This window comes from Phoca vitulina, unplaced genomic scaffold, assembly GCF_004348235.1.
Source record: "Phoca vitulina isolate PV1807 unplaced genomic scaffold, GSC_HSeal_1.0 scaffold29, whole genome shotgun sequence".
In the NCBI taxonomy this organism is placed as follows: Eukaryota; Metazoa; Chordata; class Mammalia; order Carnivora; family Phocidae; genus Phoca; species Phoca vitulina.
The window spans coordinates 11668915-11693812 of NW_022589732.1; the positions used below are offsets into that span (position 1 = coordinate 11668915).

General features: G+C 54.7%; 1 protein-coding gene across 1 annotated transcript in view; it reads left to right on the forward strand.

Annotated features, from left to right (window-relative positions):
* The window catches only part of ADAMTS14 (ADAM metallopeptidase with thrombospondin type 1 motif 14), a 71260-nt gene extending 48654 nt beyond the window's left edge, over positions 1 to 22606 (forward strand). Inside the window, exons 11-22 of the mRNA XM_032423765.1 lie at positions 897 to 1045; positions 2952 to 3127; positions 5531 to 5664; positions 6050 to 6173; positions 7187 to 7267; positions 12571 to 12734; positions 14131 to 14299; positions 14750 to 14882; positions 16546 to 16753; positions 19579 to 19708; positions 19830 to 19940; positions 22119 to 22606. Of these exons, the coding sequence (XP_032279656.1) occupies positions 897 to 1045; positions 2952 to 3127; positions 5531 to 5664; positions 6050 to 6173; positions 7187 to 7267; positions 12571 to 12734; positions 14131 to 14299; positions 14750 to 14882; positions 16546 to 16753; positions 19579 to 19708; positions 19830 to 19940; positions 22119 to 22606 (2067 nt within the window). The remainder of the gene's footprint in view (positions 1 to 896; positions 1046 to 2951; positions 3128 to 5530; positions 5665 to 6049; positions 6174 to 7186; positions 7268 to 12570; positions 12735 to 14130; positions 14300 to 14749; positions 14883 to 16545; positions 16754 to 19578; positions 19709 to 19829; positions 19941 to 22118) is intronic.
* The last annotated feature ends 2292 nt before the right edge of the window (positions 22607 to 24898 follow it).

Below are 24898 nucleotides of genomic sequence, written 5' to 3' on the forward strand. Positions count from 1 at the left end.
CCGACCCCTAGAGATCCTGACTCAGTTGGTCTGGGGTGGAGTGAAGGCATCTGGAGTTTTAAAAGTTCCCCAGGTGACTCCAAGGCTGATAACCACGCAGCTTTCTCTTGAAGAAGACCCAGGGAGCTTTGCTGTCCTTCTCACATGTTGCCCTGCAGGAGAAGGGAAGCGAGTTACTTTGGTTGAGCCCGCCTTTATGCCTGGCCTCAAGCTAGGGCCTTTGTAGGTGTTCTTGCTTTCAGTTCTTAGAACAGTTCCATTTAACAGGTGAGCACACTGAGGCTCAGCAAGGGGAAGTTGTGCCAAAGTCACACACAGCTTTTAATGGCTGAGCAGGGATTCACACCCAGGCCTCTTAGACTTGATTCAAATATTCCCTCCATTTGTGCATGGGTAGACCTCCCGGTGGGGCTGGCTTGCCTCCCACAAACACACCTGCCTGTGGCCCCTGCAAGGGGATTTTCAGGTACAGAGTCAAGATCGCCTCTAGATAGCATGGAAAGATTGTGTTTTCTATCCCCGATCAGTTCTTTTTTTCTCCAGGAGTGTTAAGCCAACTAACTGCAGTTATTATCGTCATTGATAATACTGTCTGCCATTTTTGGAGGGCTGTGCGTGCCAGGCATGATCTCCTTCAAGGCTCCCAGCAGACCCGTGGGCAGGTGCTGTTACGCACACTGTTCACTGGAGGGATAGGCTCAGAAAAGGGAACCCTTTGCTGAAGGTCCACTCGGCTCATGGTAGGGGTGGGATTCTGTGCAACCCTGAGGCTCGTGCTCTTAATGTCCTTTGCTCTGGGCTCACCTGTGGTGCCCCCAGCCACGTGCACCATGGGGCACTCTCCATAGCAGGCTGGGTGGCCCCAGGGTAATTTCATTCCGTCTGCTCCATCCCAGTGGTGCTTCAAAGGTCACTGCATCTGGAAGTCGTTGGAGCAGACTTACGGCCAGGATGGAGGCTGGAGCTCCTGGACCAAGTTCGGGTCATGTTCACGGTCATGTGGGGGCGGGGTTCGATCCCGCAGCCGGAGCTGTGACAATCCCCCGTGAGTGCTCTTGGCTGAGGTGGGCAGGGCAGGGGACCCCCTGCCCCCAGGCCTGAGGGGCTGGGAGAGGAAGGCACGTGGGGAGGGGTGAGGGCAGGACACTAGAGAGAAGGACCCCTGCAGGTGGTTTGTATTCTATTGGTGAGGACCCAGAATTGTTGGGGGGGGGGGGGGGGGGCTGGGCCTGACGTCTCCCATCGGGTGTGGCATCTGAGAATCGGTCTGAACCAGTGATTCTCAGACTCTCGTGTATGGAAGATTCTGAGTGGGCCCAGGACTCTGATCCTCTGGCTAAGCTTTGAGAAGACACTGATCTAAATGCTCAGTAGCCATGTTTGCTTTCTTGCCATATGAAACAAAACTTCCACTGATTTTCCTTTACTTACCTCTTTCTGTCATCAAATCCTGCCTTTCACTGCCCCACCCAAATTCCAGGAGTCTGGGGGAGCAGTCTGTGTCTCCCCCTTTTATTCCCTCTGTGGGGATCCCTCCCGTGCTTTTGGAACTTCCGAGTGCCAGCTGGCTCTGGCCTCCCTGTCCCAGGCTGAAGCCACCTGGTCGGAACAGGCTCGGGCTAGATGGGGGCTGGCCAGGGGCGGCCGTGTGGGTCAGCAGGCTCCAGGAACCAGGGGTGCCCAGCCTCCGCAGAATAGCAGTGCCCTTGGATGCTGTGGCTCGGTAGTGGCCATCCGCCCTCGCATCCTCAGGAGGGATCCTTCGTCCTCTGCTGTTTACCTCCGGGGATGGGAGGCTCACTACTGCCTGTCGCAGCCTGATCCCGTGTCCACTGGCTGTGCTGACCTTTTATAAATATGAGCCCAAATGAACTGCCCTGTAACTGCCACCTGTTGGGGGTGTGAAAGCCCGGGTTGGAGAAAGGCCCCATGAGGCCCACTCTGAGTAAACCACCTTCCAGTCTAGATGGATGGTTATCCCCTTGATCAAAGCTGCCGTCTAGCAAACTCCTCTATAATCATAACTCTTTGTGTTGTATGAGGCTTAAGTGACATAATATGGGTACTCTCAGCACTATGCCCAGCCCAGATTAAGCGCTAATAAATGGCAGCTGCTGTTATGATAATTGGTACAGTGTATCGAGCACTCTCTCGTGCCAGGTGGGATGGGGGGATGCTGAGCACTTCCGTGCACACACCTACGTGATGCCCCTGGCTCTGGGAGCACAGTACCAGGAACCTATGCTTGGAAACTTTGCATCGATAATCCTACCCAATCCTCTTCATGTAATGGAGAAGAGAATACAGATGGCTTTAAATACCTTTTCTTATTTATTCTCAACAGACACACCAGGAGGCAGGTAAGGGAAGAGGTATCCCAGTCCCACCTTTAAAGAGGAAATTAAGGCTCAATAAGGCTAGGTGACTCAGCCGAGATTTGCAAAGGCGGGACTTGGGGTTAGACCTAGCACAGCCTTCTCGTTCCAGATCCATGTCTCTCTTTACCACTCCTTACTTTATTATGAGGTGAAGTGGAAGCGGACGCAAATCGGAATTGTGGAGGCACGTTTTGCGCGCCTGCTGTCTGTCAGGCCCTGTGCAATGGTTGAAAACATATACAAAGACGAATAAGACTGGTTTCTCTTCCAGCCCAGTGGGAGAGCATTAGTCATCCCTGTCCCCGCCATCCACCCCCCTGCCCTGTTTCTCAGCTCTCCTCCTCCCCCCATAGTGGGACAGGTGGCATGTGCCCAAGGGGTGGAGTAAGAGGAATCTGGAAGGACTCTGACCACAGCAGCCCCCACTGGGGGGGGGGTCCCTCTCTAGTTTATAAGTTAGAAGAGCCTCTTTATGTTCCTCTCAAAGGCTGACCTGCCGTGGGTGGCCATGTGGGAAGCCTGGCCCTCCCAGCCTTCCGGCAAAGTCACCCGGTCCCTCTGTGCCTGCCACAGCCCAGCCTACGGAGGCCGCCTGTGTTCAGGGCCCGAGTTCCAGTACCAGATATGCAACAGCGAGGAGTGCCCGGGGCCCTACGAGGACTTCCGGGCCCAGCAGTGTGCCAAGCGCAACTCCTACTACATCCACCGGAATGCCAAGCACAGCTGGCTCCCCTACGAGCCTGAAGACGGTGAGTGCTCCCCGCCCCCTGCCATGTCCCTGGGCGTCTGCTGGGTCCATGTCTTCCCAGGTGCGTCTCCCATGCCTGGGGCCGCCAGTGGAGGTAGAGGGACAGTTGGGGCACCAAAAGGGACATGCAGTGGGCAGGCTTGCCATACACCTCTGTGCGGGCCCTTGTCTTGTGTGCCTTGGGGCCAACGGACCTCATGAAAGCCATCCCTAATTTGTGTATTTATGCTGACGGTTTTCTGGCAGGGAAACCACCTCGAATCAGGGGCCCTTCACCCAGAGGTGCCGTTGGGGCGGGCAGCAGTGTTGGCTGTTGGGTTGGTGCCTCTCACCCGGGCCCGAACCTGTACGGGAAGGCACTCTACAGGTGCACGCGCCCTGGCTTTGCGTAACCACCATCCCGAGAGGCTCTGTCCTACCACATCCCATATTTTTAGGTTTTACTGACGGTGTTACTGTTATAGCAGGTAATGAAGAGGATTTAAAAGGCAGGCAGATGAGAGCCTCTGGGATCCTGATACTGACTCCCTCCAGGCTGCTCTGGGACAGACACAGGCCCCAGGACTCATGCAGAGGAACTGAATTGTGGGACCAAGTGCCAGTGCCAGGACCTGTGTGCTTTGGAGCCTTTCCACTGACGGCTCCCTTAGCAGCGGAGAGATGCCAGTGAAGGGCTGGGGTTCAAGGCGTCTTAGAGCCTTCAGGCTGGAGGGGCCCCTCACGGTCCTCTGTGTCCACTCCCCCTGCCAGCCTCTCTATGGTCCTTTGATGGACAGATGTTCAACCCCTACCCCGCAGCCCTCAGCCTCAGATGGCACCTACTAGAATGGCCTTTCCTCTCCTGAGCCCAGGGCCTCCTCCTTGGAGCCCTGGTTCCAAAGGATTAACTGCAAGACCCTTGGTTGTTCAGCTCGTATTTAGAATGACCATCTTCAGGTTGGAAGGGACCTCAGAGGCCTGTCCATTGCCCAGCAGGGCACAGACCTCTCCGGAACATGATGACAGAGACTGTTTTCCCTCTGCTTTGAATTCCTCCCACCCTAGGGAGTTCGCCACCCCGTTGCCACTCTGGGCTGGCTTCCATGGCTGTCCACAGAGCTGTCTGCCTGGGGCGTACTGGTCATTGTCCCCAAGCCCTTTGGGAGGGTTAGAGTCTCCTATCCCTCTCCTGCTGGCCCAGGTCCCGCCAGGAATCTGGCTCCTGTGCATGAAATCTGAAGTGGTATTGGATGCTATGGTTCTGGACTTGAGCTCTGAATACTGGGGCAAGATGCATCCTGGGAGCCCAGGGACCAGGAGCAAGGAGCCAGATGGTTCCTTAAAAATTTGGCTGAGGGGGGTGGCTTGCTTTGAAAGCCTTGCATATCCACTCAGATCCAAATAAGCCCCTGTAGGGAGGGGCTTCAAGGCCCCTGGGGCATTTGGACTTTGGATTTTCCCAGGACTTTTCGACAAATTCCAGAAAGTTATCTAGCCCCAACTTCCTTTTTCCTAAGAAACATAGCAAATGTTTATATGTTCTCTGGAACCTTCTTTTTAGCACATCAATGGCCCAGATAGGGAAGAGAACAATCAAATGTTAGAATTAGAAAGGATCTCCTGTACTCTCTCACTGCAGCTTCATTTGGCAAACCCAAACCCAGATCCCTGTTCTGCCTTACCTTCACACAGCCTCCTAATGTTTACAAACATGTGAAGATACACCATCATACATGTGACTGGGGAAGTGTATGGAGAGGTCAGTGTGGGAATCAAGCCGGACTGCCTGGCTTAGGATCCTGGCTCTTCTACTTAGTGTGTGTGTGGCTTTGAGCAAGTTTCTTAACCTTTCTGGTCCTTGGTCTCCTCCTCTGTAATGCTAGAACTTACTTCCTTATGGTATTGAAAAATTTAATTGAGTTCATTCACAAAAAACATTTGAAATTTTACATCCAGAGTGTGTAGGGGCACCTGGCTGGCTCGGTCGGTAGAGCATGTGACTCTTGATCTCAGGATTGTGAGTTCAAGCCCCACATTAGGCGTGGAGCCTAATTAAAAAAAAAAAGAAAAAAAAAAAGGTGTAAAGGTTTTGGAAGTATCTGGCACTTAGTAAGCATTCACTAAGTGTTGGCTTATTGTTATTACTATTATTTTATCACTTGATTTTCTTTAACATCCTATGTGGCATTTTATTGGTCAGGGATAAGGAACTGAGGCTCAGAGAGGTCTGATAATTTGCCCAGGGTCACTAGGCTAATAAGTGACACAGCAGGGATTTTAAGCCCCAGCTCCACCCCCAGAGCTCCCCCCAGTACCCAGAGCTGGTCCAGGAGCTTCCTGCTCCGGATGGGCGCTGCTCTCCTCCTGGGCCAGCCCACATTCTCCAAGCACGGCTGGGAATTCAGCATGGTCTCTTTGTCCACAGATGCCCAGAAGTGTGAGCTGATCTGCCAGTCGGAGGACACAGGGGACGTGGTCTTCATGAACCAGGTGGTCCACGACGGGACACGCTGCAGCTACCGGGACCCTTACAGCGTCTGTGCCCGCGGCGAGTGTGTGGTAGGTCCCCTGCTCTGGGCCCCCCACCTTCTGCCTTCCCCAGGGAGACTGGAGGGCTGCACTGCTTGCCCCTCTTTCTATTCCCTGGGGAGACCAGCGTCTCCTCGCCTGCCCCACCCGTGACACCCTTGGTCCTCAGCATAATCCCGGGTTGCTAGAAAGGGGTTATTACCCAGCCCCATTCAAGGGAAGAGGAGTGGCCAGGTTTAAGACCTGTCCATGTCACATGGAGAGTTTGTGGCAGAGACCTGTCCAGGAGTGCCTCTTGGTTGATGGTCACCTTGTGGGGCCTAGGGACCAGGGAGGGAGTCAGGGGCTGCCGGCTTGGGGATGGTAATGGGGGGCATGGGAGCCTTCTCCTGCTGAGCCCCTCTTCTGGCCTCAGCCTGTCGGCTGTGACAAGGAGGTGGGATCCATGAAGGCAGATGACAAGTGCGGGGTCTGTGGCGGCGACAACTCTCACTGCAGGACTGTGAAGGGGACACTGGGCAAGGCCTCCAAGCAGGCAGGTGAGCAGCCTGGCGCTGGGGAGATGACCAGGATTGGCTGGGGTTCTGGCCTGGCCAGGGGTCCCTTGAGTCTGAGTCCCTTGGGCGGGCCCTCCTTCCTCTGCTGGGCCACAGTGTGGGGTGGGGTGGGGGGCGGTGGGGGGAGGCACCTGGAACCTGCCTCTACACCTTCCCAGGAGGCCCTGGGCGGCGGAGTCAGAAGCCACAGCTGGCCACCTCCCCTTCCAGTGTGTGCTGCCTGCGTTTGGGCCCAGGAGCCTGGAAGCATTTTCCTGCCGGCCAGTGTGCTGTGATAGGAGCTCAGCCATCTCTTTGGCCCAGGGACTGTTAGGGGGAGTGAGAGCTCAGATAGGTCTGAAGAGGTAGCCCAGACTGGACTGGAATGTTTTTTCTCCTCCCTCTCTCCCTTTTTTGGTAAACTTGTGGCGCCTCCTGCTTTGAACTCCTAGTACCTTGAGTTCCTTGACTTCCCTCCCACCTTCAGTCTGGCCACACTTGGCTGATGAAAAGGGCAAGGTATTAGTCCTTTACACTCTAGGATAAATTAGATCAGTTTCCCCTTTGGGAGTGTCACAGCTTTGCCTCGCCTCTCCTTTTGGGGGCAAGGTTGGTGGCTTTGAGAGAGGTTTGTTTCCAGGTTTGGGATTGGGAGGGCCATGGGGCCCCGAGAAGCCATGCTGGATCTTCATCTAAATCCCTTAAAGTATGAGAGGAAAGGGGGAGAGGACATCAGGAGAGAAAAGGAGGCTCAAGAAAGTGGGGAATAATAGTAACTAATGTGCATGCGTGCTTACCACCCCCCCGCCATGCAGCCCTTAGACTTGATAGAGCATTTAAACAATAGCATCTCATTTGACCCTCTCAGCACCTTGTGGACAAGGGCCTGTTCCTGTTTTACAGATGAGGAAACAGGTTCTTGGGGATGTGCTAGGGGCCAGGGGGCATGGGTGATGGGGTCTGCTGGGCAGATGGGCCACCAGTTCAAGATGCTCATGGATCCTTCTCTGTGGCAGGAACTCTCAAACTGGTACAGATCCCAGCGGGTGCCAGGCACATCCAGATTGAGGAGCTGGAGAAGGTCCCCCACCGCATTGGTGAGTGCTGGGGAGCTGGAGAGGGGCTGCCAGGCCCTTGGGCCTGCCCTCAGCTGTGGGAAAGCCAGGAGGGCAGAGGAGAGAGTCTAATGCAGGGGAGATTTCACAAATTCGAATAATGGCAGGGAATCCTTAATTTTTTTTTTTTACTTATGTTGAATAGACAACCTGTTCCATGGTTCAAATTTCACAAGGTGTGAGAGGGGATCTAGCAAAGATTTCCCTCCCATCTCTGCCCTGCAGGAGCTGTTTGTTTCCCCAGGGGCAGCCACTGTTGATTAATCGTGCACACCTCTTAAAGGAAAACGATTTTCATAGAATGTATCAGCCTCCTTTTGCTGTGTAACATACCATCCCAAAACTTTGTGGTTTTAAGCAAGTGTTTGTATTAGCTTATGGTTCCATGGGCCATCAGTTTGGGTTGGGCTTGGCTCTTGCTGCTTCTGTTCCTCTGCCTGGACTCACTCATGCAAAGGCAACATCTGGTGGGTCCGTTAGATGCCGGTTGGTACTGGTGGTCAGCTGGGGTGATGGGGGTGACAGGGCCATGTCCCCAGCTGGCTAGCCTGGGATTATTCACATGGTGTCTGTCACATGGTCCTCAGTGGGGGCAAGAGCAGGCAAGCCCCAGCGTGCAAGCACTTGCCAGGTCTCTGCTTGTGTCATGCTTTGTAATGTCCCATTGGCCCAAGCAAGTCTCATGGCCAAGCCCAGACTCAGGGGGTAGAAACCGACAATCTCTTGGTGGGAAGTATGTTAGAGTCACAGTTCAAGGAGGTGTGCATACTGGAATAGGAGGAATTTGTAGCCATTTTTGCAGTCTGCCACATGGACCCTTAAATTATTCTTATTATAATGACACTTAAACACAATCACTAAATCACCCCTTATAATAGTTATACAACTATAAAACCAAGAGAGATTAAAAATGAGGGCCCCGAAATCAATGGACAAAATTCGAATTGAGAACATTAATGTAATGGGAGAGATTTTTGTGTTCATTTGTTTGCTGTGTTCTGTTTGTGCTGAAACTAAGTTGGTAGTTAAAAAAATAAATGTGTCCAGGGGTGCCTGGGTGGCTCAGTCAGTTAAGTGACTGCCTTCGGCTCGGGTCATGATCCCAGGGTCCTGGGATTGAGCCCCACATCGGGCTCCCTGCTCAGCGGGGGGCCTGCTTCTGCCTCTGCTCCTCCCCCTGCCTGTGCTCTCCTGCTCTCTCTCTGTCAAAGAAATAAATAAAATCTTAAAAAAAAAATGAATGTCTCCAGAACAGGCAAATCAAGAGAGACAAGAGGGCAGGTTCGTGGTGCTCGGGCTGGCCTGTGGGAGGGGATGGGAGTGGCTGCAAATGGGGGTGATGAAGTGTCTTCAGGAATCGGATAGTGGTCCAATAATCACTGAAGTCCACACTTTAAAAGGCTGAGTGTGTGGTATGTGAATTACATGTCAATTTAAACCACATAAGCATGGTTTGGAGCAGGGTCTCAATGAGCAAGCAGGGAAGGTTGCTGTCCCGACGTTGGGTAGTGGCTGAGGTCTCCCACACTTGTCTGTGTTCAGACCCCTCACAGAGGGCATGTGTGCCATGATGTTGCTGGGCGTCAGCATATCCCAGAGGCCCCTCTTACCTGTTATGCCCACATGGTCACACTGCTTGTCACCAACTCTTCCTAAACACGAACACAAAACCTAACATCTCTGGGCAGGCTCATATATTACAAAAATGCTGATATTCATGTTTTTAGGTTATCATCAAAATAATAGAAAATATTTTAAAGTGTCCTGGGGAACTTGCACCCCCTGAGGAATACATCTACACTGACACAGTTGTGATCGAGCCTTAACCTGCTCTGGAAGGCACCTGAGAGGGTATAGTGCAAATGGGCAAGAGGCACAAGGAGCACTGAGGCCCACAGTGTCTCATGGGCCCTCTGTGTTCCCCGATTCACCCACACAGTGAGCCAGTCTGGGCCGGGGTCTCCTGTCTGCCAGCCCCATGCCCTTGCCCCCCACACCGCTCTGCACGGGGAGTGTGAGTTTGGAGGGCTTGGCTTGGCCAACTCCCTGCCCACTTGCCTGTCCGGCTCCGGGGTATTTTGCCGGAACAGGAGCCAAGAGGGGAACGGGGCAAGGAGAGGAGAGTCATTTACTCCAAGAAGAGGGTGGAGCTTGCAGACACACTTCTGGCTCCACCCCCCCCACATGATTCCATAATACTAGCAGACCCTTGGGCCTCCTCGGCCCGCCCCTTCTGCCCCTTCCCGGCCCCCCATGCCCTGCCTGCCCAAGTCTACTCCTCCGTCCTCCGGAGGTGAGGAGGGCTCCATGGAGGCTGCATGTGGGCTTCTGTAGGGGTCCGGGCAGAAGCTCTCAAAACCCAGGGCAGGTTCAGCACAGGCACACTTGCTTGTGTGTTTACTGGGTGAGTTCCCTGGCAGGCTAGAGCTCCACAGGGTTGGGCAGGCAGGGGAGTGGAACTGAAACCTGACGTCAGCACGCATCATGTGATTACGCACGTGTGAGGTCCATGGCGTGCCCTCAGTGAAAACGTGCAAGGTGTGTACATGTGAGTGAATGTGCGTGCGTGCATGCGTGCGCCTGCCTGTCAGGGTGCGTGCTCTCCGGAGAAGTCCAGGACAGGTAGCGGTGTTGGCAGTGAAGGCCAAGGCCCTGCCCAAACTCATTAGACTCTCCTGGAATCTGGGGACATGGATTCTTTGAAAGGAAATGAGGGGAAGAGAATCGGGCTGTTACTGTGTGCCCTGTGCTGGGCCTTGAGCTGGGACTTTTCATTCATTACCTCCATCGGCCTTGTGATGATCCGTGGAAGCTCCTCTCTAGCCATGGAAGGCCTAGATGGCATCTCTCAGGAGGAGACTGTCTCATCTGCATCGGAAATGTGTTGTGTAGCGTAGCCACCCTCATGAATGATCTCAGCTGGATCTTCTGGATAATTCGCTCCAGCCTCTCCATCAGCACTTGATGCCTTTCCTTGCACTTCTTTGTTACGGAGATGGCTTCTTAAACCTCAAGAACCAACCTCTCCTAGCTTCCAACTTTTCTTCTCCGGCTTCCTCCCCTCTCTCAGCCCTGAAGAATTGAAGGGCTTTGACTTAAGGGAATGTCGTGGCTGGTTTGATCTTGCATTCAGACCACTTTCCCCATATCAGCAATAAGGCTTCTTTGCTTTCTGATCATTCCTGTGTTCACTGGAGTAGCACCTTCAGTTTCCTTCGAGAACTTTTCCTTTGCCTTCACAACTGGGCTGACTATTTGGTACAACACTCCTGGCTTTTGGCCTGTCTCGGCTTTCGACGTGCCTTCTGCACTTTGATGCATCATTTCCAGCTTTTGATTTAAAGTGAGAGACGGTGACTCTTCCTTTCCCTGGAACACTTAGTGGCCATTGAAGGGTTATTTGTTGACCTGATTTCAATGTTGTGGTGTCTCAGGGAATAAGCAGGCTTGAGGACAGGGACAGAGACGGGGGACGGGCCCCTCAGTGGAGCAGTCAGGACATAGACGACATTGATCCATGAAGTTCACTGCGCTATGTGGGCACAGTTCGTGGTGCCCCAAAACAATTCCAGTAGTAACATCAGATATCACTGAGCACAGATCACCAGAACAAGTATCATAATGAAAAGGTCTGAAATATTGCAAGAATTACCAAAATGGGACACAGAGACGTGAAGTGAGCAAACGCTGTTGGGAAAATGGCACCGATAGACCTGCTTGATGCACGGTTCCCACAGATGTTCAGTTTGTAGAAAATGCAGTATCTGTAAAGCACAATGAAGTGAAGCTCAGTCAGACGAGGGATGCCTGTAGTCGCTCAGGACAGAGTGGGTCAGCGTTCGGGCCAGGACTCACAGGCGAGCCTGGGTGGTCAAGTCCCCACAGAGCCCAGCCCACCGCCCCCGGGATTAGGGGTGTACAGGCTGGAGGTGGGGTGGTGGCTGCCGAGGGGTTTTGGAAGCAGATGGGGTGGTGGGAAGATTTGTGGCTGGGCCTGGCGTGAGGAGTTGCCCAGTTCTGGCTCCAGGGCTGGCGATTCTGGGGGCTAAGAGACATCAGGCAACAAGAGATGGGGGTATCTCTCCTCCTCCCACTTGGCAGGGAGGCTGGTCCTCCAGAGAGCTGGGCCACCAGCCCTCTGTGCATCTGGGACAAGCCTTTGCCCCTCAGGGGCCTCCGACTCTCCATCCGGTACTAGTAGCACCGGGATGCGTGTGAGGATTCCACCGAGGCAGGTAGCACTGTGACCAGCGCATGGTTAGTGCTCTGACCGTTGGCTCTCCCGGTATCATAATTACGTGGAATGGTTTTCGTCCTCATCAGGTGGGGACACCCCCAGGCTCCGGAGCCCTTGCTCTCCTACCTGGCTGAGGGGCTTGGGTCCCAGGCTGCAGCCCTTCCCCACCCTGCCCCTTCCAGGGTGGCCGAGGCTGTGACCGGGGGCCTCTGCCAGGGTGTCTGCCCCTGCGTACCTCCCGCCCACCTGCCAGGCACCTTCAATAACGAGTTGTGAGTCACTCGCTGACTGGGACGTTAAGGGGTAGAAATTTATAGATGTTATTAAAACTCTCACTCTGCGCCAGGCCCCAAGGACACCAAGATGGGAGAGATACCCTGACAGGCTGTGGGGGAGACGGGACATCTACAACGGCAGCAGTGCTGAATATCTGATGACAGTAACAGTGCCTACCATTTATTGAATGGCAGCTGCATGTCACGCACGCTGCCTAGTGCTTTACATGCACGAACTCCATTAATTGTCCCAGGAGCCCCATGGTGGCTAGGTGGGGTGGGGAACTGCAGTTATCCTCATGGGGCCCACCGCCCTGTGAGCGAGGTATAATTAGGATTCCCATTTTATGGATGGTGAAACTGGGGCAGCACAGGGAAGCTAAGTAACTTTCCCAGATCAGTCTGACCCCAGAGCCTGTAGTCTGAGCCTTAGGGCTCTGCTATAGAAGTTTTAGGGAAGGCAAATGCCTGAGGCCTGGGCAATCAAAGAGGGCTTCCGGGAGGACGGGGGAATTGTGCTGAGCCTTACATATGATTAAAGATTAGGCAGGAAGAAGGGAAGACAGGGTGGGAGGAATGGGGTGCACCAGGGTCCAGAGGCAGGGTAATGCTGTGTGCAGTCAGTGTGGTGACTCATCTGACTGGGGAAGGAGTGACAGGTCATAGGGAGCCCCGAGGGGTTCACTAGGAAAGTCTAGATGCCCCAGAGGAGGTCTGGCTAGTGCTCCTGTGAAGGGGAATAGAAATTTGTGTGACCCTCTCCCCATGGCCAGCGGTGAAGAACCAGGTCACAGGCAGCTTCATCCTCAACCCCAAGGGCAAGGAAGCAATGAGCCGGACCTTTACTGCAATGGGCCTGGAGTGGGAATATGCGGTGGAGGACGCCAAGGAAAGCCTCAAGACCAGTGGGCCCCTGCCTGAAGCCATTGCTGTCCTGGTGAGCCCCCACCCTGCACAGTGGCCCTTGTCCACTCCCTTGCTGCCCCAGCCCAGCCCCCCCTTGCTCACTGTCTTCACTGTTAAGCCAGCACAAGCCTGGTGGAAGTCCTCCTGTTGCAGTGTCTTCAGCGGCCTGGGCAAGGCCAAGGCCAAGGTGCCCTCTGTGCTTAAAGGCAGGCAGGATGGCAAATGAGGAAGGAGAAAGAAATGGTTGTCTTACTGTCAGAGGGAGTCTCCTTAATGTAGCTTCAGAAATAGGGCGTAGGAATGAGCAGGAGGCATGGGGTTGGTTCCCCCTGTCATCCTGGCATCCTCTGGTGTCTGCTGGCATTCCGTCATTGCCAACAAGTGACCTGGGGGTGCCGTTTCATGCTGCCAGCCTCCTGAGAGGGGGATGGGGCCACTGTTCTTGCTGGGGCCACCTCTGCCCGCTACCCCTCTTCCTAGACCATAGACCGGGGCTTATAGAATAGGGACTGTTAATGCAGGAGATCAGACCAGGAGGGGCTTTGTCTGCAGGGCTCTTGACACCGGCTGGTGGCAGGGAGATTGTAGACAGGCTTTGTTCCTGGTGCTGCCCTCACTAGTCAGGGAGGTCCTAGAGGGCAGGGTCTGAAGCCTATTGGTGTCAGCATATTAATTCAATCTACATGTATTTCCCTTCACCCTAATTTGCTGACCCCCCCATACACCTATGGCCAATGATTTTCAGCAAGGGTACCAAGACCATTCAGTGGGCAAAGAATAATCTCTTCAACTAAAATGGTGCTGGGACAACTGGATTATCCACATGTAAAAGAATGAAGTTGAACCCCTACCTCACACCATATACAAAAAGGAGCTCAAACTAGATCAAATACCCAAGCACAAGAGCTAAAACCGTAGAACTTTTAGAGAAAATAGAGGGATCAATCCCATGACCTTGGATCTTAGTTGTGATACCAAAAGCATGAGCAGCAAAAGAAAAATAGGTAAATTGGTCTTCATGGAAAACTAAGAACTTTTGTACATCAGAAGACACAATGACAGCAGTGAGAAGACAAGGGCCACAGGATGGGAGAAACCATTTGCCACCATATATCTGGTAAGAGTCGTTATAGACTATCTTCTGGAGTGTCAGGTAGTGTGGCTGCCCTGGTGAGGAGGACAGACCGACAGACATGTTTCCTGCCCTTATTAGAACTTAGGTCTGTGGGAGGGAAAATTATCCACGAGCACACAGCAGGTGTGTAGCCTGAGTCTGCTACATGGCTGCTGGTGTGAATGGTCTCCCCGGCCATGCTTGGTGCTGACCCCACATCCTTCCCTTTGACTCCTCCTCCCCGGCCCCCACCCCATGCTGGCCTTGCCTCTCTGCCCTCCAGTACTGTGCCACCTCTTCTTTCTCTCCTCAGGTGCTTCCCCCAGCTGAGGGTGGCCCCCGCAGCAGCCTGGCCTATAAGTACATCATTCATGAGGACCTGCTGCCCCTTATCGGGAGCAACAACGTGCTCCTGGAGGAGACAGACACCTACGAGTGGGCACTCAAGAGCTGGGCCCCCTGCACCAAGGCCTGCGGAGGAGGTACTGGCCCGTCCAGCCGTCTGGCAGCCTCGTGGGGGCAGCCCAAGCCTTGTCAGGGGAAGAGCAGGAGTGGCTGGGGGCCAACATTGTCTCCGCTTGATGTGTCCCTAGCTTGTGCCCCACTTTCTCCTTAGAGATGTCTCGGGTGTGACAGCCTGTCTGGGCAGGGCCTTGGGGCTGGGGCTGGGAGTGCTGGAGCAGTAGTGGGGCCGGGCCTGTGCCCTGTGAGGGCTCCCCAGCTATGTCAGCTCCCGTCCTCCCTCACCCAGGGACACATGAGATGGGCAGATCAAGGCTTCTTCAGAAAGCGAGCAGGGCAGGAGGGTGCAGAGGCACAGAGGGAGGTAGGATTGGCCCTCCAGGCTCTCCAGAGTTTGCCATCCCCGAGGCCCCGGCAGAGCAGTGGGGGCCTGGCCGGACCCGGCCCAAGTCAGCCTGCCCTCCCCACAGGGATTCAGTTTACCAAATATGGCTGCCGGCGCCGGCGCGACCACCACATGGTCCAGCGGCACCTGTGTGACCACAGCAAGAGACCCAAGCCCATCCGCCGGCGCTGCAACCAGCACCCATGTGCCCAGCCCGCGTGAGTGTCCTAGGGGAGGGACAGGGAGCCTGATCCCATTTCCGGGGGTGTCGCTGACCCTCCCTCAGCCAGGAGGAGGAGCTGCTGGGCCTGCTTCCTCTGGCCCCTGCCCCTGGGACTCCCTGAGCAGAGCAGCCCACACGGCAGACTCTGCCCGTGGCCGACACGGCCCTCCTTGCGCATCTGTCCCCTGCGGGGCTTCTGGGTTAACTTGCACTCCCAGAAGAAGGACGATGCTTCCTTTGTTCTGCCCCTTCTAGTGTTCTTTAACAGATGGGGAAACCGAGGCCCACTTTGGGGACATAGCTTTCCCTCAGTGTCCGAGGGGACGATGAGGTGAAGTGGATTTCAGTGCTTCTAGGCTCCGGGCCATAGGCCAGGATGCTGACACCAGCCCCCAGTCGCAGTCTGGCCTGGCCTGAGGAGACAGGCTCATTTGAGCACAAGGTCTTATTCTTGGGGTTATTTGGAAGGGGCTTTGTGGAGAGGAAGAGCTATGACCTGTCAGGGATTCGATGTCTGGTCTTGAGCGTGTTACAGAGATGGCCCCAGCACCTCCTCGGCCCCCAGGCAGAGAGCCGAGTCCTTTCTCCAGCCTTCTCAGGAATCCTCGGGGGTCCGAGCAGTCCACCTTGGCCTTGCTGACTCACAGGCTGGGGGAGCCTTAGGGCCGGGGTGGGAGCTGGTGATCAGTACGGAGCCCACCATGGCCTCCCTGTGCCCGGCCCAGGCCCTCAGCCCTCTGCACTTCCCTTTCACACTGTATGCAGGCTGCTTTCCCCACCAACGTCTGTGGTCACAGAGCACGTGGCACTAACTATACTGTGGTCCTGGGCAGGTCACCCCACCTGGCTTCTCTTCTGTAAAATGCCAAGTGAAGTTTGGGGCCTTTTTATTTTTGTCTTTTAAAGGAATGGGTTGGCTGCAAGAGCACTCATTCCCTAAAAGATGTCTCAGGAAACACAGGGGAGTAGGGGTTGGGGGCTGCCCCTCCCATGCCCCCGTTTGGTCTTTGTCTAACTCAGCCAGCCCTGTCCGCTTCTCGCGCTCTTGGGAGCTGCTCTGTGGCTAGAAGACGCTGGAGACCACCAGCTTAGTGGATCAGCACCGAAACTCTGCAGGTGCTGATGGTGATAATAATCGTACCTGCATTTATTACACGCCTACTGCGTGCATGCACTCTGCCACGTGCTTTAAGTATACAATTCCTTTAATTGTCCCAGGAGGCCCAGGGGAGGGGCTTCATCCCCACAAGCCGACTCCCCCTGTTTTGCATACTGCTGTAGCTCAGCACCTAGGACAGTACCTGCCCACCTGAGACGCTCTGATATTTACGAGGTGTTGAAAGAATCCTGATGGAAAGATGGGGTAATTGAGTTTAGGGGCGTTAATAGCTTGCCTGCGAACATGCAGGGTGCTAGATTTAGAGATGCACTATACCCATTTTTCAGATGAGGAAACAGGAGAGAGTAAGTGACCTCCCTAAGGCCACACAGCCTGGCAGCTGCAAAGCCAGGCAGATGGTAGTCTTGGCTCCCAAGCATTCTGAAGCTCAAACCCACTCTCCAGCTCTTGCCTGCAGTGATTCGGGGTGGGAGCAACCCTGGGAGGAAGTGTCCCCTCGTCCCACCTCCCCTCCACCTTTTGCCTTGTCTGTCTCCAGGTGGGTGACGGAGGAGTGGGGTGCCTGCAGCCGGAGCTGCGGGAAGCTGGGGGTGCAGACCAGGGGGGTACAGTGCCTGCTGCCCCTCTCCAACGGTACCCACAAGGCCATGCCGGCCAAGGCCTGCCCTGGGGACCGGCCTGAGGCCCGGCGGCCCTGCCTCCGCGTGCCCTGTCCAGCCCAGTGGCGCATGGGAGCCTGGTCCCAGGTGAGTTGTTCTCAGAGGGCAGGAGGGGCTGGGCCGGCGGACACCTTCTCTGGCGAGTCCGGGAAGAGGTGGGTCTGGGTGAGCGGCTGCTAGAAGATGTGGCACTCGCTGCAGGCAGAGGGTCTCTGAATTTCTCTCCCCATATCTGATCTGATCCCAACTGATTTTTCTCAAAACGAAGTCCAACAGCTCCTACATCTGCCGGGCCATGTTTCTGGGCTAGGCCTTTCTATTCATTCACTATCTGCTTTGACCTAGAACTGGGTCAGAACTAGGAGGCATGGGCTAATATCCTCGTGACACAGGTGAGCAAACGGAAGGACTTTCTTGCATTCAAGAAATATTTACTGAGTGCCGACTACGTGCCAGGCTTACTCTACTAGGCATGCCTGGAATCCATCATCGACTAGACATGATTCTTGGCCTCATGTAGCTTCCAGTCCAGTAAGAGAGACAGAAGAGATAAGTAAACCGATAACAAAAGCATTTACAGATTGCAGTTGGAGCTGTGCAGAAGTAAATGGGGGTAATGTATCTGGGAGGGCCTCCCTGAGGAGGTGACATTTGAGCTGAGACCTGACGGATGAGCCACAGGAAGACCCTGAGGCAGGAACAACCTTGCCATGTTCCAGAAACCAAAAGGATGGTGGGACTGGAGCTGAATGGAAGGGATGGGGGCTACAGGATGATGGAGAGGCAGGCGGGGGTGGGGGTGGAGGTGGGGGTGGGCGGGGTCAGTGCTATAGGGCTTTGTGAGGAGTTAGAATGTATTCTAAAAGCAGTGAGAAACTGTTGAAGGGTTTTCACTGGGGCATTCCAAGCTCTGATTGCAGGTGTAAAAGAGCACCTAGCAGCTCTGTAGAAAGTTCACTGTTGGGAGGCCAGGGTAAGAAAGGGGAAACCATAGGAAGGAGTCATCAGTCCAAGTGCTTCTGGCTAAGCCCTCCAAGTGGCCACAGGGAAATTTTCTGCCTTGAGTTTTCTCTTAAAAATTCATTTGACGCAAACCTTGAAAGGGTTATGCTAAGGGAAACCAGCCAGACGCAAAATGACAAATGCTGCGTGGTTCCACTTACCTAGGGTAGTCACGTTCATAGAGACGCAGAATAGGAGGATGGGTGCCTAGGGCTGGGGGAGGGGGTGGGGAGTTCGTGTTTGGTGGGGACAGGGTCTCAGTTTATGAGGAAGGAAAGAGTTCTGGACGTGGAGGTACGGATGGTCGTACCACAGTGAGAGTGTGCTTAATGCCACTGAACTGGACACCTAGAAATGGTTAAAATAGTAAGTGTTATGATATATATGTTTTACCATAATTTTTAAAACCTCATTTGGTCACAGGGATAAGCACAACAATGCTTATTGTAATAGCAGAATTTCAGGAAATATTCTAAATGCCCATCTGCGGGAGATTGGACCCAAAAAATCATGGTCTGTTCATATAATAAAATAGCACAGATGGAGAAAAATAAATAAGCTTGAACTGTACTTACCAAGATAGATAGACCTCAGAAAAACAGGGGTGAGAAAAAGCGCAGCAGTATGAAGAAAAATCACTTCCAATGAGATACGGTGCACTTAAAGTTTAAAAAGGCATGACACAGTATTTGAAAATGTGCTCAAATGCTGATTTATGAAAGCTGGTGGTGGTATTTGAACAGGCTCTCCTGACCAACTTCCTCATACTTTTCCATATGCTGGAAATATTACATAATAAAGAGTATTTTTAAATAATCCCAAATCCCCACACAACTTGTGCAGATTTTAGTTTCTTCTCCATAACATATAGCTTTGTTTGTTTTAATATAAAACAGAAAGACAGCTGGTCTGCAAGAAAACTGACAGCAGAAGGACGGTCGGGGGGGTGGTGTGTGGAAGGTAGTTGCTCCCCTGAGACTGACCAAGCACTCAAGGGCTGTTGTCATTCTTCATCCTGGGGGGGGGGGGGGGCGGGGATTGAGCCATCTCGTCCCACGGTCTGTGTGGCCCTTTACGCTCATGTCTCCCTCAGGCCCCAGCAGAAGTGCACGTCTGTAGGTTCTTCCTGGTCCCACTAGGAGAGGCTGGGGCAGTGCCGACCAAGCCCTGTGACCCGGTCACGCTGGGCAGCCTTGCTCTTCGGGAGCCCCCGCCCCCAGCCCCCATCACGCAGAGGAGGTGAGGCCCCGGGGGATGAGGTGCCCAGCGGCCCTTGCCCTCTCGGGGAAGAAGACACTTTTGAGCCTGCCTCTGTCGGCTGAAGTTCAGTACGTGGAGTCAACAGAGTCTTTGAATGTCAGAGCTAGAGGGGTCCATGGCGATCCTGTCACCCAGCTCGCTCAGCTTAGCAGGTGTCACAGTCCGGGTCCCTCCATCCCATTGCTAAGATATCATCAAGTGAGTGAACTGGCCCTAGGTCCCTCAGGCTGGCGGATTGCAACAAGGGGGTTTGCCAGGATGATACACAAAATATTTAAGGACCCAGGGCACAGACCAGACATGATGGCCCCGGGCAGAAGTGCTGGAATGGGGTCTCTGGGGTCCCCTCCTGAGCTGGGGTGAACTGTTTAGGTGACAAAAAGGGTCAGAGGGTTCTGAGCTGAGGGCGGCGCTATTCGGCACCTGATGAGGAACATTGACGTTGGCATTCTGTCCTGGTGAGGCTATTTGGAGCTGTCTTCACGTGTCCCTAGGGTCAAGTAGAAACTCGGTGCCCTCCTCTTCACCTTTCTGTCCTGGGCATTGGCTGGACTCTGGAGCTCACCGCCCCCTTCCTCTTGTCTCTCCACCTATCCCCCCCGCTTCGCTGGCTGCTGGGGCCTGGCCTGGCCCTGGCCTTCCCACCACAGTGCTCTGCCACGTGCGGAGAGGGCATCCAGCAGCGGCAGGTGGTGTGCCGGACCAATGCCAACAGCCTCGGGCAGTGCGAGGGGGACAAACCAGACACTGTTCAGGTCTGCAGCCTGCCCGCCTGTGCAGGTGAGCTGGATGGGAAGGGAGGCAGGCCCAGCTCCTCCAGCTGAGGCCTGAAACCCAGCCCGGCTTGCATCCTTGCCCCCTAGAAATCCCAAACACTAGAGCTGCTTCTCCTCGCTCATAGGAAATCTCCAGAACTCTACAGGGAGCACTGACATTCAGGAACCTGTGACCCCAGAAGGACAGTGGGTGCCACAGTCTGGGCCCCTACATCCCATTAACAAGATATCATCAAGTAAGTGTATCTCGGGACCCCACCCCCTCCCCAGACCTTCCTGTGGTTGCAAAGTCACAAGCATGGGCCGTGGGGTAGGGCAGCCCCAGCTTCCAGTCTATCCACGTGACCTTAGCCTCCTGGAGCCTCCGATTCCTCAGCTGTGAGCTGTGGGTGCTGCCCATACTGGTCCACAGACTCTTATCTGCACTTCCAAAATGTTGAAAGCGGCAAGTGTTTCCCTAAATTTGGTGCAAACTCATTTGGCAGCAGAATCTGGCCTGACCCAAGAGATCAGTATTCTTTTGCTATAGAAACGTTGCCATAGTAACAAGGGGACATCCTACTCCCCACTCGGGATATTCTGTAATATGAATATTAGTTTTCTAACTTCAGAAGTTCTGAATTATGAATCATATCTGGTTTCAAGATTTTGGGATAAGCAATTAAAGATCTGAGCTGTCTCCATAGGGCTGTTGAGAGAATTACGTGAGATAATCATGCACTCCTACCTAGCTGTCAGCTAACATGAAAAATAGTAGTAGTATTCTCTCTTTCTGCCTCATGATCAGGAGCTCATTAGTCCATCCTCCCATCTTTCCATCCATCCACCCATCCACCTGTCCATCCATCCACCATCCATCTACCCATCGATCCATCCACCAATCCATCCATTAATATTGACTGAGCACCTGCTATGAACCTGGTCCTGTGTTCTATGCTTCCTTCCTAGATTTTTTTCTTTCTTTTCGTTCTTCACCTTCTCAAGGACCAGGGTCTGATAAGACAAGTAACAGAAAAATCATAGACCCTATTTTCTAGTGGAAGACCAACGGGCTGTGTGACCCTGTGCAAATCCCTAATCCTCTCTGAGCTCAGTGGCCTCATCTGTAAAAAAAGGGGTCTCACTAGATGTCCTCAGAGTATCTTTTGGCTCCAGCCTTGCTTTTGCTCCGCCCCTGTACCAGGCTGCTCAAGTGGCACCCTGAGCAAAGGGTGGGCTCAGGATTCTAGTCCTGGAATTCTGGCGCCATCTAGAGGCCACTGGCTTTCCATTTTTGCCCCCTCATCTCTCTCTGGTTCCCCCCCACCACCCCCCACCTCCCCCCCCCCCCCCCCCCCCCCCCCCGCAGCCTCCCCTCCCTGCCCCAAGCAAAAATTAGTAGAAAGCAAAGCTCCTGCCTTCACATTGTCTGGAGAGACCTACCTGGAACTATCACAGAAACACAAAAACATTTTTAGATGATATTTGAACCAAAGCAAATGGAACTAGTATAGAGGGCACCCCTGTATGCCAGGAACTTTATAAATGGTATTTATCATTGTAAAGTTATTATTCACTGGCAAATGTCTAGCATTATCCCCATTTTATAGGAGAAAAAACTGAGGGTTGGAGAGTTTAAATGCCTTGCCCAAAGGCTCACCCTTTTCAAGTGGCAGAGCCTCAGTTGGAAGCCAGATCTGCTTGATTCCAGATTTACTGGTGGAGGTGTTCCAAATGAGTGTTGACGGGTAGCAGGATGTTTCATTTGCTCGTCACAAGTGTGGGTTCCCCAGGCACCTGCCTGGCCCCGGCCCGAGGGGATCAGTTCCTTTGGGTTGATTGGGAGGGGGTGAGGGTTCCCACTTCCTCCAGAGCACGGTTCCCAAGCTTCGCTGCAGGTCAGAACCACCCAGTGCCCAGGCCACACTGACCGTGCCGTCTCCCTGGGTGTGGGGGCTGGGCAGCAGCTCTTTGTCAATCCCCCCACCCCCCACCCCCCGGGGCAATTCCAATTTGCAAGCAAGTCTGAGGGCTGGGGACATAGGGCTGTGCTTCTCCGATTTCTCCCGGCCTTGGAATCACCTTGAAGGTTTTGTTAAAACCCAGAGCGGGGCCCCACCCCCAGAATTTCTGATTCAGTAGGTCTGGATGGGGCCTGAGAATTGGCATGCTTTCCAACAAGCTTCCAGGTGTTGTTGATGCTTCGTGTGTGGGGACCCCACTTTGAGAACCACTGCTCTAGGGGGTTTTAGTTCCTCTTCCGTAAAATAAGAGTTCTTCCTCTGGCCAGTCTCTCCATCAGGCAGCCCTGGGGTGCCCTCTGGGAAAGAGCTTTAGAGCGAGTCCAGCGAGGGCAGGGGCTGGGGGGCCTGCAGTTGCTGGGCCAGTGGGGGGGGGGCACCCTCCCGGCATCAGTCCTTGTGCTGTGTGTGCAGCAGAGCTGTGCGTGGGGGACCGCTCCGTCTTCTGCCGAGTGGAGGTGCTCGATCGCTACTGTTCCATCCCCGGCTACCACCGGCTGTGCTGTGAGTCCTGTACCAAGAAGGCCCTGGGCCCCGCCACCAGCCCAGCCCCGGCCTCACCACCACCCTTCTCCGCTCCCGGGAGCCCTCTGCCAGCACCGGAGGCCCCTCCAGATGCTGTGGAGCCCACTGTGGGGCCGACAGGATCAGATGACCATCGGCATGGCCGGTCCACACAGCTCCCGAGCCCTCTGGGCACCAGCTCCCCGCTGACCCAGCACCACTGTCCTCCCCAGAATCTGAGCCCTCGAGCATCCTGGGCTGCTTCCCCCAGCGCCCCCTGGGGACTGCCTTGGGGCTGGACCAGGGCACCTGCGCCCGTCTCCGAGGATAAAGGGCAGCTCAGGGAAGACCCGAAGCCCCCAGGCACCGGCCTCCCCGGCGCCTCCCTGGTGACATGAGCCCCACTTTGCCTGTCCCGCCAGTCAAGTTTACACTGCGTGCCACCTCAGAGACCGCCAGCTCAGAGGACACATGGCGGGGCAGGGCAAACACTGACTTCCTTTTAAATTATTTGCCTTCTTCTTGTTCTGGTTTGGGGCTGTGGCATTTCACCCCGTGAGGTGGGTGTGCGAGGAAGAAAAAGATCAGGGAAAGCCCCTAACCGGAGATACCTCAGCCGGGAGCCGGGGCGACACAACCGAACCTCTCAAGGGCTCCTGTCTGTCTCCTGGCAGGACTGAGGGCCAGCTAGCCCCTCCTCCTCACGGCCACACGGTGGGGCCCCCCCACACTGGATCCTTCTGGCTGCCTGCCTTTGCCAGAACGTGTGGGGACCACCGTGGAGGCCCTGTCTGTTCGGCCCCTCTGCCTAGAGAGGCGAAGCGGGACAGGGAAGGCGAGGAGCACTCTCAGGGCAGTCCACGAGGAAGGGGGCGCGTGGTGCGTGTGGTCACAAGGCTCTGGCTGCAGGGCTCCGGGGCGGTGCGGGGGGGGGGGGGGCAAGTTCATCTCAGGCCCGGCTCTTCCTAGCAAGAGCACCACACGGTTCCTCTAGCCAAGGCCAAGAGGCAGAATCCAGCTCGCCTTTGCCGGTGGGAAGGCAGTGTTGGTGGCCCCCTCTGCCCTTGCCGATGGCATTTCCTGTTGCTTCTGGTGCTTCCCAACTTCCCCCAGCCCACCCCAGAGAAGGGGGCTCCGGACACTCTGGAATGTGTGTCCTCCTCATCCAGGGGCTTCACAACGGTGCTAGGCCGCTGGCTGAAGCGGGAATGTCAGCTTTGGCCATCGCTCTAGGGCATGAAGGGAGGCTGACCTGGAAGGTCACTTTGTGGGACACAGAAATGGAGTTCTCAGGTTGTGCCCCATCAACCCTTGTTCTCCGCCAAAGACCGCTCCTGCTGGAGTCAGGGGTCTTCTCCCGCCTGGCTCGGGCTGAGCCAGAGGTTTGTGGTGCGAGGGCAAGGCCGTGTGGCCCAGTACCCCCGGGGCAGGATGTGAGCCTTTGCCCCATGCTGGGGTGGGGAGGAGATGTGACCCACAGTACTGTGGGGCCTCAGATGCCCTCCATGTTACCTCCGAAGGCAGGTAACTTCTCTAGACCCTCTGACTCTCAGGAAGCTGCCTGGGTTCCCAGGAATTCTCCCAAGGGTCCTTACTCTTAGTCGTGCAGAGGGTCTTCTGGACTCGGCAGCAGGTGCTGGAGGGGCTTGCCAGTCTTCCTTCCCTGAGGGGGCTGGGGAGGGCTGTTCTGAGCCAGGCTAGAGGACTAGGAGCAGTGGGTCCCTGTCTGCAACCTCTGGAGAATAGAGGCCTTGGAGGGGGCTCCCCACATGTCCTCTCCACCCGCTGCCGCCCCCTCCCTGGGATGCCGGGGCACACACTGAACCATTCCTGTGAGACGCAGCCTGCCTGTGTTAGGGATATACATTCTTGTGCCTCTGAGATCCAGGTCTTTACATTTTTATGTATTTATTAACATTGTCCTTGGTGTTTTGTTTTGGACCCCAAAATGCTGTGTTGTGTTTTTCTTGTTCTCTCTGTTTTAGAAGAAAAGGACAGTGAAGCAACTTTCTCATGTGCTCTGCTGGGCAACATGATCAGGGGTCGGGGATGGATGGGGGGGCCACGGCCATAGACCCTCAGCCTCCCTGCCTTGGCCTCACTTATCCTGGGGTTCCTCTGAGCACCAGCTCAGCGTTGAGAGGCAAGAACAGTGCCACAGGCCTGGGGATTCTACCATTGAGTAGCTCTGTGTCCTTGGGCAGGTCACCATCCAGAATCTGATCCAAAGGGTAGACGTGCCTGGGAGGGTTTTGGGGTGTGCTTAGGGAAGAGTGTTCTAATTAGTAGAGCTGTTCAGACATGCAAAGGGTGGCTTCTATAGAGGGGGGTGAGCACTCTTTCCTTAGAAAAGTCCAGGCAGAACGAGAGTGCCAGATAGGCAGGGGAAGGAACGTGACACGCCTGGGTGAGCAGGGAAGGCTGACACGGAGCACGTAGAACTTAAAAACAGCCATCCATGCCTCATACCTTGCTCGTGTCACACATCGCTAATCCCCCACCACATTTTTTTTTTTTTTTTTGGAGCGAGAGAGGTGGGGGGAGGGGCAGAGGGAGAGAAGAGAATTTTAAGCCGGCTCCACGGCCAGTGTGGAACCCGAAGGGGGGCTCGATCTTATGACCCTGAGATCATGACCTGAGCCGAAATCAAGAGTCGGATACTTAACCGACTGAGCCACTCAGGCGCCCCC